At 35.5% G+C, this 14,420-nt stretch overlaps 1 protein-coding gene across 5 annotated transcripts in view; it reads left to right on the plus strand.

The window, feature by feature from the left end:
• The window catches only part of AZIN1 (antizyme inhibitor 1), a 33,227-nt gene extending 20,257 nt beyond the window's left edge, over positions 1–12,970 (plus strand). For 4 of the 5 annotated variants that reach the window (XM_066265910.1, XM_066265908.1, XM_066265907.1 and 1 more), the window contains 9 exons: positions 1,467–1,640; positions 2,336–2,508; positions 4,462–4,596; positions 5,669–5,750; positions 6,460–6,534; positions 7,114–7,276; positions 9,922–10,037; positions 11,855–12,069; positions 12,287–12,970. In XM_066265910.1, the coding sequence (XP_066122007.1) occupies positions 1,467–1,640; positions 2,336–2,508; positions 4,462–4,596; positions 5,669–5,750; positions 6,460–6,534; positions 7,114–7,276; positions 9,922–10,037; positions 11,855–12,069; positions 12,287–12,398 (1,245 nt within the window). In that variant the 3' untranslated portion in view covers positions 12,399–12,970. The remainder of the gene's footprint in view (positions 1–1,466; positions 1,641–2,335; positions 2,509–4,461; positions 4,597–5,668; positions 5,751–6,459; positions 6,535–7,113; positions 7,277–9,921; positions 10,038–11,854; positions 12,070–12,286) is intronic. The other variant, XM_066265912.1, reaches the window with a different exon arrangement.
• The last annotated feature ends 1,450 nt before the right edge of the window (positions 12,971–14,420 follow it).

Genomic DNA, 14,420 nt, shown 5'->3' on the forward strand with positions numbered 1-14,420 from the left:
TCTTCTGATGGTATATACATTTTCAAAAATGTGTTTAAAGAATAGGAAGCAGTAATACTGGCTTCATGTCTTTTAAAACAATATTTGGGGCCCAGGCCAGGTGGCTTAATGTATAGAGCAGGCGTCCTCAAACTGCAGCCCCCTGAGGCCATTTATCCGGCCCCCACCGCACTTCCAGAAGGAACGCCTCTTTCATTGGTGGTCAGTGAGAGGAGCACTGTGTGTGGCGGCCCTCCAACGGTCTGAGGGACTGAACTGGCCCCCTATGTAAAAACTTTGGGACCCCTGGTATAGAGCATTGTCCCAGTGCACCAAAGTTTTAGGTTTGATCCCTAGTCAGAGTATAAACGAGAAGCAACCAGTGAGGACACAATATGATGTAACAACTAAGTGAAACAACGAACTGATGCTTCTCCCTCCCCTACCCCCCAAATCAACGAGAAATTTTAAAAAAATAAAACAATATTTAGATGTTGTATATTCTAAATAAGACTGTTTTGTCTGCCAAGCAACATTGAGTAATCTACACTCTGGCTGATAGGTAGAATCATCTCTCTACCTGTAGTATAGGAACAAGTCTAAAAAATCATTACAGATCATTCCCAAATCCCTAATTAAAACCACTTTTCATTTGAAGGAAAAACACTTTTACTTGGGTTTATATGATATTTAGTATACTTTTGGAATTTTAAATTTTGCCTTTTTTTTTTTTTTTATGAACATAGACTACCAACTTTGTCTCCTTAAAAATGGGTGTCCAGCCTGACCTGCGGTGGTGCAGTGGGTAAAAGCATCGACCTGGAACACTGAGGTCGCCAGTTCGAAACCCCGGGCTTCCCTGGTCAAGGCACATATGGGAGTTGATGCTTTCTACTCCTCCCCCTCCTCTCTTTCTCTCTCTCTAAAAATGAATAAATAAAACCTAAAAATAAATAAATAAAAATAATTTTTAAAAAGGTTGTTGTAAAAAAAAATGGGTGTCCAGTGTAGTTGCTCCCTGGTTTTACATTCTTGTCATTAGGTGCAATTTTTAAAGGAGATACAGAGTTTATTTTGTTTAGCATTCCTGATTCTCCTCATATACTATATTAAGAAATTAGATCCTGAACTGTCAAAGTAGGCCTATTATAAACAGGTCCATGGAAAGAAATCAGTGATCTTCTTTCCCTCTTCCTTAAAAGTAATAATGAGGCAAATCTGAAACAAAGTAACCATAATATATTTTTTTAATTAAAGTAGAGAGTAGTTTATATACCAATGTAGCCCAACAAAAAGTCAAGTTTAAAAAGAACAAATGTGTTGGATTCTCCTTTGTTTGCTCAGTCTAGCTTAATTACTAAGCCTTGTATATGATAATAATATATGTCTTAGCTTATTTGTGGAGGAAAAAAGGGAGTTCTTTACTATATAATGGCACTTTATTTTCAGTAGTCTGATTTTTATCTTCTTTTTTATAACCATAATAGACAGGAAAAAATGCGTTTTTTGTGGGAGATCTTGGAAAGATTGTAAAGAAACACAGTCAGTGGCAGAACATAGTGGCTCAGATAAAGCCATTCTACACAGTGAAGTGCAACTCTACTCCAGCTGTACTTGAGATTTTGGCAGCTCTTGGAACTGGATTTGCTTGTTCCAGTAAAGTAAGTATTTTTTCATTATTTTGTCATTAAATTACAGCATTCAAAAATTCACTTCCTAACCCTGGCCACTGAGTAGATAAAGCATTGTCCTGGAAACACATCGGCTCCAGCCCTGGTCTCCCGTACCAAGGTCGCCCATTTGAGCCTAGGTCAGCACACATATGATAAGCAATTAATGGCACAGTTAAATAGAATGAAATGATGCTTCTCTCTTCTCTCTCAAAAAATTAAAAATAAGTATTTGCTTTCTAACTTGGTTACCCACAACATGACTTCTGGATGGGTTTTTAAACTCTTGTTTACATTTCTAGCCTAATACTGGAAATTTATAAACTATTCAAGTGTACCAATGAAAGCTTCAGTGAGATGAACTCTTTAAAAGTTTTATCTTTAGTCACAACCTTTTTATTCATTTTTAGGCTAGAGTTAGCTAGACCAAGTTATTTCTGATGACAAGCAATGTAATACTGTATTCTAAAGTATGAAATTCCTCTGATGGTAATTAACACCTTTTTAAAGGTTTTAACAAAGTAGTAGTATAGTAAGCATTATTAGGATATAAACTTTGACATTGAATAATCCTAACTTAGCTTCATATAATTTAACCTAAAAATAAAAATACAAAGTAGTAGTAAAATGAAAAATAATAGAAATTTTGCTTTATAGGTGTCACTGTTAAATATCTATTTTTACAGACTGAAATGGCTTTAGTGCAAGAATTGGGTGTCTCTCCAGAAAAGATCATTTACATAAGTCCTTGCAAGCAAGTGTCTCAGATAAAGTATGCAGCAAAAGTTGGAGTGAACATCATGACATGTGACAATGAAGTCGAATTGAAGAAAATTGCACGTAATCACCCAAATGCCAAGTAAGTGTAAATCTAAGTACCTGGGAATATTATCTTACTTGGTTAGGGTTTGGCTTTGTCTTTAGCCTGGCAAAAGGAGGCTTTTATGTAGAGCAGTGATATATATTGTAATTATTTTAACTTATTTAAAATCTCTGTATGAAAAGAGATTTTATTTTATTGGCTTCCTACTCTGACCTTTCCTGTGGAGTTGGGATGTGATAAGGGCAGTTTGGGGCATGAATTTATAATGTTCATCTCAAGGAAGATGTGGTTGGTGAGGTGATCAAGTTAGGACCACAGCTGTAATTTTATAGCCACATCAACTCTGCTAGTTATTTGTCATGTTGGGAACTGGACATATTTTGCTCACCTTTTACCTAAGGCTATATAATCTGTCCTTCGCTATAGTTCTTGAATGGTTGTCCTAGTGATTTGAAGTGTTCTGAAAGCCCACATTCTATTTGAACAGGAAGAGTAATTTTTTTTACTTGTTCCTGCTTGTATCCCAAGATAAAATTTATTTTTAAAAATTATTTGGGCCTTGCCAGTGGCTCAGTGGATAAATCATGCAGCTTGCCATGCCCAGCATGCAGGCAAACTGGGTTCAGTTCCTGGTCAGGGCACATAGGAGAAGTGACCAGCTGCTTCTCTCCCTCTTTCTCTCCTGCAGCCAGTGGCTCAGTTGGTTTGTGTGGGGCCCCAGGTGATAAGGATAGCTCCATTGGTCCAAGTATGTCAGCCTCAGGCACTATAAATAGCTCATTTGAGTCAAGCATTGGCCCTAGATGAAGGTTGCCAGTAGATCCTGTTTGGATGATGCTCTAACCAACCAAGCTATCCATCCAGGGCTAAAAAGTGTACATTTTAAAAGCAAAAAGTTTTAAGGCAAAATTAATGTCATGAACTGTTAGGTCAGAAGGACTTCAGAATGAACTAAAATACTGTATTAGCCCAAAATTGTTTGTTTACTTTGAATGAATTATTGTATGTGTTATATTTTCCTTGAAATATTTATTACCCATATTTTCCTTTTATATTTATAATTTTCTTAGTGATGTTAATTATAATTTTAGAAAGATATCCTGGATCAATAGGATTGATTACCCTGAAAACCTTTGTTTAGATAAAGGGCTTTTAAAGAAAATTCTAGGGATCCTGTCTCTAAAATATGATCTTCTGACTACAAGGCCCAAGTTGGACTGTTTACTGTGTTAAATTGTAAACTGAATGGTACATTCTTGATAGATTTGATTCTACCCTTAGGTAAAATAATTTTGCTTTTATCAGATCTGGCCTGTCATTACTCATCAGGACTTCCTTGGGAGAAAGGAGCATTTGTATACTATATTTGTAGTTTTTAATGGTTTTGTGATTACTAGAAGATTCTCTTGATCATTTTGTCTAGATTGTCATAGTGTGGAAAGAAATAATAGATTTGAATGAGTAGTCTAGATGGCTGCTTTTAAACACATAAAGTAACACTTCCCAGGTTTTTTTGTTGGCTATACAAGATTAATTAATAGGAGTGATACTCAGAAGAAGTGGGTGATTGGTTAGCCAGGGTAGAATAGTTCAGGAAATTTGAAATATTTGAAGCTCTGATACTTTTTATTGAAAAACAATGATGGCATTGCTATTCAATTTAGTCTTTCTAGGTGGATTTATGGACACCGGTGGACTTCATTTGAAAGTAATGTCTTTCATTACAGAGCCCTACCTATCCTTGCTGCTACAAGTCTTAAACTTCCTGCATTTTCCAAATTCCATCCTTGTAAGCTTTATGCTTTAGGCCCTAATTGCTAGTTTTTTCTCTGTACAGGATTGTTTTTCATTAGGTTCACTTGATTCATCCGTCGCTGGATTTGGGAACACTGGCAACATAATGAAAACAATTCCTACAATCTTCAGGCTTCACATGTGCTGATGATGATGTAAACCCACTCTGCCCCAATCATCTTCCCCTTCTCTTAGGGTCTTACTACATATTGCAACAGAAGATAATATTGGAGGTGAAGAGAGTAACATGAAGTTTGGCACTACCCTGAAGAACTGTAGGCATGTGTTGGAATGTGCAAAGGAACTTGATGTCCAAATTATTGGAGTTAAGTGAGTATTTGTTTTAAACTTCATTTTATGGCCATAATTTTTGTCTTAAGATTATTGACTTAAGACTTCATTTGTATGGATTTATAGATTTAACCTCTAGTTTTTATATAGAGAGATAATTTTTCTTCTTTATTTAGGAAAAACTAAAAATGTTTTATCACTTTCTTTTAAATTGAATGGAGGGGATTTACTTGAATTCTAATGATTGCCTAAATGGCATTCATCTTGTAACTTGTGTTATTTTTTCTTCCCATCATTAAGACTTTTTTCATCTTTTTAATCCTTCAAGGAGCACTCAGTAGACTTTGTTTTACCCTCTTGATTTTATATGTGAGCAAACTGAGACCCAGAGAGATTTAATGATTTGATTATAGTCTCAGAACTAGGGTCAGAGTCAAATTTTGAGCATAAAGTTTGAAATTTTCTGAGTTGCCAGTCTTATTACAGTAAAAGTTCTTGCTTTTTAAAGAATCATCACCATTAAATCACTGCCTTAGGTGACAATATTGACATGAAAGTTTTCATATTTCAATTGAATTTATTTTTAAGTTAACATAGAGGAATATTGACTTTTTGGATGTATACTATAAATTTTAACAGATTTGTGTAACCACTTCTACAATCAGGATACAGAATTATACTTCAGTTATTAAATTTAAGTATTCTCCTGATCTGTATCACTTAATAAATAATATTAACAAGTATCAGTAATACTCGGCTAAGTTAATGTTCGTTTGTATTTATTTCACAATACACATTTTTATATTTTGTCAGATAAAATTATACATTCAAATTAAAGATTTTGTGACCCAGTTTTGTTAAAGCCTGTCACTTGATTATATATACAAAAAGCATGCACCCAATTTGATAGTAATGAATCATGATCGTTAACTCATTGTTAAGTATGATAACTTTATAAATCAGAAGCTCTAGTGTTTTTAATATTTTAATATTTGGTAAGGATGAAGTAAATACTTGCTGTGTCAATATGGTGAATAAGAATTGAAAGGAATTATAGAAAGGGCCTCCAAAACTGGCTGCTGCTTTAAATTTATTACTTTATTTCTTTCAGATTTCATGTTTCAGGTGCTTGCAAAGAATCTCAAGTTTATGTACATGCTCTGTCTGATGCTCGATGTGTGTTTGACATGGCTGTAAGTTTTTTCCTTAAATTTTGACATTTAAACCCAGGATGTTATTTAAGTTTAACTATAATACATTGTTTATCTATGAAGTATTTTCATACGTATTACACATTTTTTACACTGTAAGCAGTTCCGTACAGTTACAATTTTTAAAGTGGGTGAAGGGATTAAATAGTAATTTACTTATCTGCAAGACAGTACAGTCAATATCAGGAAGCCAACATACCTGCTTCTGTTAGAAACCAAAAAAATATGCTGTATTTTATAAAGGTCAGAACAAATATCATATTTACCTCACTGGGAGTAGGGTTATTGAAATGTCTCCTATATTCGTTGTAATTTGGGAAAGCATTTTTTTTTTTTTTTTTTTACAGAGACAGAGTCAGAGAGAGGGATAGATAGGGACAGACAGGGACAGAGAGAGATGAGAAGCATCAATCATCAGTTTTTCATTGCAACACCTTAGTTGTTCATTGATTGCTTTCTAATATGTGCCTTGACCACGGGCCTTCAGCAGACCAAGTAACCCCTTGTTCGAGCCAGCAACCTTGGGTCCAAGCTGGTGAGCTTTTTGCTCAGACCACATGAGCCCACGCTCAATCTGGTGACCTCGGGGTCTTGAACCTGGGTCCTCCGCATCCCAGTTCGATGCTCCATCTACTGCGCAACCGCCTGGTCAGGCTGGGAAAGCATTTAAAATCCTTTTTTTCATCTTCAGGCAGAATTCGGCTTCACTATGAACATCTTAGACATTGGTGGAGGCTTCACAGGAACTGAATTTCAATTGGAAGAGGTAAACTTTGTTTATATTGGAATAATCTCTCATTCTTTGCTATGTAAGTGTAGATGTTTAGAGAAGGGATTTTCCAGTGAGAGGAACTTAAAGCTTGTAACATGTTTAAAATTTGATTCTGAGAAAATAGGCAGTGAAAAGACCTTGCTAACTTTCATAAATTAAAATTTTAACTCTATAGCATAGTAACTTTATGACAAAAACATTTCTATTCAGTTGTGCTCTTACAGACTACTTGATGGCACAAATGTACTGCTTGCAAAGCCTAAGCTCTTTTATCTAGATGTACATCACTCCTTACCTTCTTGCTCTGCCCTCCTTTCTACATTCTATAATATCTAGAAACTGATTTGAAATTTTGCTCCTTTCTTCATAGACAGAAATATGACTACTCAGCAGTAGGTATTTGCCATTACAGTTAAAATTCTTCATTATTGCCATTTTGTTAAACTTGGATGACTTACAAGCCTGCATTAATTGCTTGAACAATAACAGCTAAATAGTTAAGCTTCATGGGCTATAATTTTTGAATTCTCTAATTCAATATTGGAACCATAATGTGGGATTTCAAATCCATAGGTTAACCATATTATCAGCCCTTTGTTGGATGTCTACTTTCCTGAAGGATCTGGCATTAAGATCATCTCCGAACCTGGAAGCTATTACGTGTCTTCTGCATTTACACTTGCAGTTAATATCATTGCAAAGAAAGTTGTTGAAAGTGATGAATTTTCCTCTGGAGGTAAGTTACACAATTAATAGTTTCTGTTAGTAGATAAAGTTTTGGGTGGTGTTCAGCCAGCTATAGGCCATTAGGGAGCTTTTCAAAATGTCCTAGTCAAGGTTTCACTCCAAAATAGTTCCTGAATCCAATATTCTATACTGTTGTTTAGATGTATTTATTTTAGATACTCTTCCCCCCAGGTGATTCTTACCTGTTGTTAAGAACCAGCTAGTGTTTTATTGTGATCTCTGTTGTGTTTCTCTTAGTCACATGAGTCACAGGGAGAATCTGCCCCATATTTAACATATGTGACAAGAGCCAACAGAGTACTTTTAATCTGTCTGTAGGCAATCCAACAAAAGTATAAGCACCACTTTTTAAAAAAATAGGGCCCTAGCTCAGTGGTCAGCAAACTCATTAGTCAACAGAGCCAAATGTCAATAGTACAACGATTGAAATTTCTATTGAGAGCCAAATTTTTTAACTTAAACTATATAGGTAGGTACCTTCCTTATCGAGGTAGCGCCTGCACATGGTATTTTGTGGAAGAGCCACACTCAAGGGACCAAAGAGCCACATGCGGCTCATGAGCCACGGTTTGCCAACCCCTGTCCTAGTGGGCTCAGTGGATAGAATATCAGCCCTGCGTATGGCCATCCCAGTTTCAATTCCTAGTCAAGGCACACAAGAGAAGCAAACATCGGTCTCTCCCTCCTTCCCTTCCCATCTGTCCCTCCTCTCCTCCCCACAGCCAGTGGCTCAGTTGGTTTCAAATGTGTCACAGGGTGCTGAGGATAGCTCTGTTGGAGCGCATCAGCCTCCTGTGCTAAAAATGGACTGGAGCATTAGTCCCAGACAGGTGCTGTTAGGTGGATCCTGGTCAGGACACATGCAGGAGTCTGCCTCACTATCTACCCTCTTCTCTTAAAAAAAATGTGTTGGAGGTATCCTTCTACATTAAGGAGACTTATTTCATCCTGTAGTTTTTTTCCTTAAATGAGCAAGAGTAAGAGCTATTTTTACTTTTCGAGTTTTTTAATTTCTTAAACATCTGTATTATCAAAAGCTGTGAGTGTAATATACCACCGGGTGCATTCTGTTTTTCTCCCTTTTCCAACCGTGAGAAACCTAGCTCTCATTCTTTCTCACTCTCTCTCTTTCACTCTCACTCTGACTCTCTCCCTCACTTCTGTAAGCCTTGAACGCACAGAAGGTGTTTTTAGAATAGCTAACCGAAACCACTGCAAAACAATGATTTACCTAGACTCAGTATCTATTTAGGGTTTTTTTGCCATAAGTTTATATACAGTAAGCACATCTTAAGTATATAATTTGATGAATTAATGAAGGCATACAACATCCTATCAAAATACAATTTTTATCTTAGAATTATTTTTTTGTTTTGTTCCCTTGCCAAACACGATTCTGATTATTTTTCCACCATAGATTAGTTTGAACTGCCTTTGAACTTTATATAGGGAATCATATAGCATATATATATATATATTTGTATACATATATACAAATATATAATATGTATTTTAAGCAATAGAAAAGGAGGGGTACAAAGACAGGAAGGGAGAGAGATGAGAGGCATCAACTCATAGTTGTGGCACTTTTGATTGCTTCTCCTACGTGCCTTGACGGGGGCTCCAGCCAAGCCAGTGACCGTTTGCTCCAAGCCAGCAACCATGGATTCATGTTGATGATCCCATGCTCAAGCCAGCGATCTCAGGTTTTGAAACTAGTATCTCAGCCTCCCAGATCAGTGCTTTATCTCCTGCACCACCACTAGTCAGGCTATCATTATTTTGTTTAAGAAATCTCTGTATAGCTTACCGGTGCTGGTGCAGTGGATAAATCGTTGATCCGTGATGCTGAGGGTCCCCATATCAAAACCCTAAGGTCGCTGGCTGGACCTCACTAGAGACAAGGCATGTAGGAGAAGCAATCGGTGAACAACTAAAGTGAATCAACCACAAGTTGATGCTTCTCATCCTTCTCTTCCCTCCCTCTCTCCCCATCTCTCTTAAATAAAAAAAAAAAAAGCTCAGTATATCTGATGAACTATTGTTTTATATTTATTGCTAATATTTTATATGAATATATGTTTATACATTCTCTTGGCTGATGAATATTTAGTTTTAGTTTTTGGCTGTTGCAAATGAAACTATATAAACATTCTTATATGAGTCTTGTGGATACTTCATTTATTTGGGGTATATGATTAAGAATGCAATTGCAGGGTCATAGAATAGATGTTTTCAAAGATTTCAAAGTGGTGTTAATATTTTACCGTTCCACTGACGGTGTATATGTGTAATATATGTAGGTTCTGGTTTTTGCCTACCTTCACTGTTACACTTTTGGTCTGTTATCTGTTCAGTGTGTGTGTGGTGATGGTAGCAGCTTGTTGTAGTTTTAATTTGTATTTTCCTGGTGATGAATGATACAGAGCACTTTCTCATGTGTCATCTTCCTTTGTGAAATGGGTTATTTGGCTAACAGTTTTAAGTTATGTTAGTTACATTAAGTTACATATTTTGAGATGTAGAAACTAGAAGCAGTTATGTAAATTTTAAATATATTTGATAATACTTTGCATAATAACTGTATGAGGCATTTTACTATAAACTCACATTCATTTTTCCTCTTTATTTCAGTAGAAAAAACCGGAAGTGATGAACCAGCCTTTATGTATTATATGAATGATGGTGTTTATGGTTCTTTTGCAAGTAAACTGTCTGAGGACTTAAATACCATTCCAGAGGTTCACAAGGCAAGTTCTGTTACAAATAATATCAGATCTGTTCATTTGGTAATTTATAAACTAACTGTTAAACTATGAGCTGTTACTTTCTAAGATGCATCCCATTTTAGGTACGCGTTCTTCTGGCTTTAGTCTGATTCCTGCAGTCTGTTTCCTTAGAGCAGTGGTTCTCAGACTTTTTGAAGTTGGGGTGCATTTAAAATCCTACAAATAATTGTAAGCGCACTATATACAAATTTCTGAGAAATGTTATAATAATTAAGTCAAATATTAAAGAAAAAATATAAAGTCCAAGCATGCTTTTATGGTAATTAAATGAAATAAATACGACAAAATTAAATTTATTCTGACATTAAACATTTTGTTGCATTTTTTGAGCTATGCTTTTTAGAATTTGTAAAAAGAGGGCTTAAAAAATAAAAATGACAAAAGAATTATCTTTTTATATATATATAGAGAGAGATACATTCTTAGTAAGATTTAGTAAATTTGGCAGGTCCCGGCATGAATGTGCTTCTTTATTCTTGTGTTTATGAGAAACATGAGCCTGATGTGTCCTAGCGATTTCTTCAGTGTTTGGGCATATATTTGAATGGAAAAGTCTCATTTCCTCGTTAATACATGGAAGAATTCCTCTCTTTTTACTTTTGTGTTGAGGGTAGAAAATCCTAACTCACATAAATAGGATGTTGAAAATTGAAGTGAAATGTTCAAACCTTTTTTAGATACTGCCACATTATTATTTTATAGAAATTCAAAAGGCTTCAAGAGACAATTCCTTATGTTTAATCATCAATCCATGATCGGTGGATATAGCTGCCAGTTCTTCTTCTGTTAATGTTAAGCCAAAATCACTTGAAGCTACCATGAATGGGTTTCTAATCCAATCGTATTGTTCAGTGTTAAGTGATGGAAAATGTTATAAATTAAATTTGGCCCATCAGCTTTTAAGTCCTATTTTATTTACATTTAACTTTTGCTCACTTCCAGAATCAGATTCTTCAATATCTCGCTTCTTTTTGAGAAATCTATCCATTTTATTTGGGTGTATTTATCTAAAAATAATGATGTGTTAATAATAAAGATAATGATGTTAATAATAAAGATAGTGTTGACAAAAAGTGGAATTTCCAGAGTAACTTTATTTTTGTCTGGGCACATGCTGCAAACCAGCGCAGCTAGTAATTCCAGGTCCCGAGTGGGAACGGTGCCGAATTAAGAAAATACAGAAGAAAATATGGGGTTGGGAGGGCCCTGTAATTGCTGCTGGCAAGAACAAAGCGTGCCCAAAAACTGCATCTTGCTTTATTTATAGGGCAAAGTGAGGCCATTAGCAAATCAACATATATCATTTTTACACCAAACAAAGGATAGAAGAAACTTGCCTCCAGTCTTTCTGGGGAGCATAAGGGTGTAAGTGTAACAATCCAGCACCAAAGCTTAACAGCCTTTTGCAACCTAATCAGGCAAGTGAGGTGGGGTTTGGGCAGACTGTCAGCTTACAGCCAATTCCCCACACCTCTGTCCCCCCAAAATCTAAACTCCAAAAACCTTGTTGGTTATTTGGTCCTCAACAGGCCCATATTTCTCTGGAATACCATAGGGAGCACCTGGAAATCTTCTAGGGCGCACCAGTGCACCTTGGCGTACACTTTGAGAACTACTGCCTTGGAGTTAAGGGTCACCACTACCACTGCCCCTTGCTCTATCTAGATCTGCCTTTCATGGGCATAGTGGACCCAAGATAATGAAAAATGCTTTTATCTACCCTCAACTTCAATACCTGTATGAGTAAAAATAATTAAACACTCTTTTTTTTCCTACAGAAATACAAGGACGATGAGCCTCTGTTTACAAGCAGCCTTTGGGGTCCCTCCTGTGATGAGCTTGATCAGATTGTGGAAAACTGTCTTCTTCCTGAGCTGAATGTGGGAGATTGGCTTATCTTTGATAACATGGGGGCAGATTCTTTCCATGAGCCATCTGCTTTTAATGATTATCAGAGGCCAGCTATTTATTACATGATGTCATTCAGTGATTGGTAAGGTGTTTTTCTTTTAAAGCAGATTAGCTATTTTAGTTGACAAAATGTTTGCTCATTTTAATTTTGTAATGAATGCGTAACTTAGAATTAATAGCAAAGTTTTCGTCTTTTAAGAGTTATTGAAAGATACTTTATGGTCCTATTGTCTGTTGGGTGGTTGTGTTGCCTTTGTTCATAAATTCAGAATTATGCTTACCTTTTTCTTTTTATGTAGGTATGAGATGCAAGATGCTGGAATAACTTCAGACACAATGATGAAGAACTTCTTCTTTGTGCCTTCTTGCATTCAGCTGAGCCAAGAAGATAGCTTTTCCACTGACGCTTAAACAGGCATTAACGCTTCTTTAGATCTGAAGTTGCAGGTTAAGTTTGTCTGGTCTACATTCCAGTTTGGAAAAAATTCAAACAATCTTATTCTGTTAATTTTCTTGGAAACAAAATATTAGTAATAGCTATTTGGGACCAGACAAAATCAGCTTTCATCTATAATTCATTGGGGGTTAATTGCGAGTTTAGATAATTGTATTCAGATTTAAACTTACCAGTTTGTCCTTAGCCCTTAAGCGTTTAAAATAAAATATGCAACAAAATGGATGACTTAGTGGAGATGGAAGCCCACTAATTGGGTTCCCCATTAAATCGTTTACATACAAGTACACAGTTTTTATACTAAGGATTCGTGTTTAAAAGTCTTGTAAAGTTAATGTCTTTCACCCAGATATATCAAATGTCAGTGGAAGACCAGTGTGACTTCATTAGATATGTTTAGTGTATTTAGAATGTGTAAATTTGTGCTTTGAACTGTAGTTTAATAAATGTAAAATTGCATCGTAGTATTTGTTGTATTTGACCGAATGTAACCCTTGTATGATCGCAATAAAAATTTGTGTAGATTTTACTGTTTTTTTTCAGGCTAAAACTTTGGGAAAGGGGCTAGCTAGCAAAGGTAGTTTTTAAATAGATGTGTATATGGACTGTTTTGAAGGTTATTTTCCTTATAGGTCACTTAAGTTTAGTTTGACAATACATTTTTCAGTTATTTAATTAGTAATTTAAAATAAAATGTATGGTAAGTCATTGTGAAGTTCAGATGCATCATGGAGAGTTGATGTGCAGCAAGCATGATGTTTAACAATTTTAACACCAAAATGTTAATCCTGCATAAACCAATAGTAATAATAGGTGTTTCTGTATAGATAGAATGTGTAGAGTACCTTAGTAAATCTTTGAATCACAAATCTTTTGGCTCAGATGGACAATTCTATTCAATACTTTGAATGAACCTGGGGGGAGGGAAATAAAAATTGCAGAAAACTCTGCAGCGCACTAAAACTTAAAGAAGGGCTACACCTATATTCAGAAACCTGATGCTCTTTTGCACGGAATATTATTTAAATTCAGAGTTGTGAAAGATTGGGGGTGAAGCACACCTATTTTCAATTTCTCAGTTGCAATGATTTCAACACTTTAGGGTGGTTTGTTTAGCCAATCACTTAGTTTCTTATTTCCCATTTGTTAAGTTTAGTAATTGCTTTTAATTCTTTTCATACTAAAATTTTATGGTGATTGGGGGGAAAGAAGTGTCACTAACCTGACAGTTGTTGCCAGGAATTTGCATTGTTCACTGCTAGTATATTAGTAGTTCTAGATCTCAGAATCACAATAGTAATAAAATAAACAACAGGAGTCATTTTTTCCTAACTTACTCTATGTTCAGAGGTGGAATTTCTGTCTCCCAAGAGGAAATGTGACTTCACTTTGGTGCCAATGGACAGAACATTTACCTTTGCTACATAGGAGAAGTTTGGAATGCACTTAAATAAGCTGGTTTTTACACCTTGATTTCAAGGTAGAAAGAAATAGATCATGAATCTCAATAAATTTCAATCTCTTAAACCAGTAGGTGCTTAATATTTTTTGATTTGACTAATGCCCATTTGAATTTTATGGGTTATATTAATATAAAAATATTTAAGACTCCAATCCATTGTCATCTTATACCTTGGACTTTTCGCAAGGTATATTATGGGGTTTTATGCAAAATTCCAAGCTACCATGCAACTTTTTTTAACCGTAATGAGGAGGAGGAATTGTTCCTAACCTTCTTTACATGTTGTGCTTTGGTCCAGAAATGCCAGATCTTTTAAAAGATGGTACAATTTTGAGTCTTTGGCTTGACTATACAACTTAGAGCTTCACGGCATGTCAATTTTGCCATACTCATAGGAGAGCTGTTCTATGTATAAACAGCCTAGAATTGCAAAATCACATGTGAATGATATGGTAACTTTAAGAAATGTCTGTATTGTATTTGTTGAAGACTGCCATAAATCTGAAGTTTGAACTTA

This window comes from Saccopteryx bilineata, chromosome 3 (genome assembly GCF_036850765.1).
Source record: "Saccopteryx bilineata isolate mSacBil1 chromosome 3, mSacBil1_pri_phased_curated, whole genome shotgun sequence".
NCBI classification, from domain to species: domain Eukaryota; kingdom Metazoa; phylum Chordata; class Mammalia; order Chiroptera; family Emballonuridae; genus Saccopteryx; species Saccopteryx bilineata.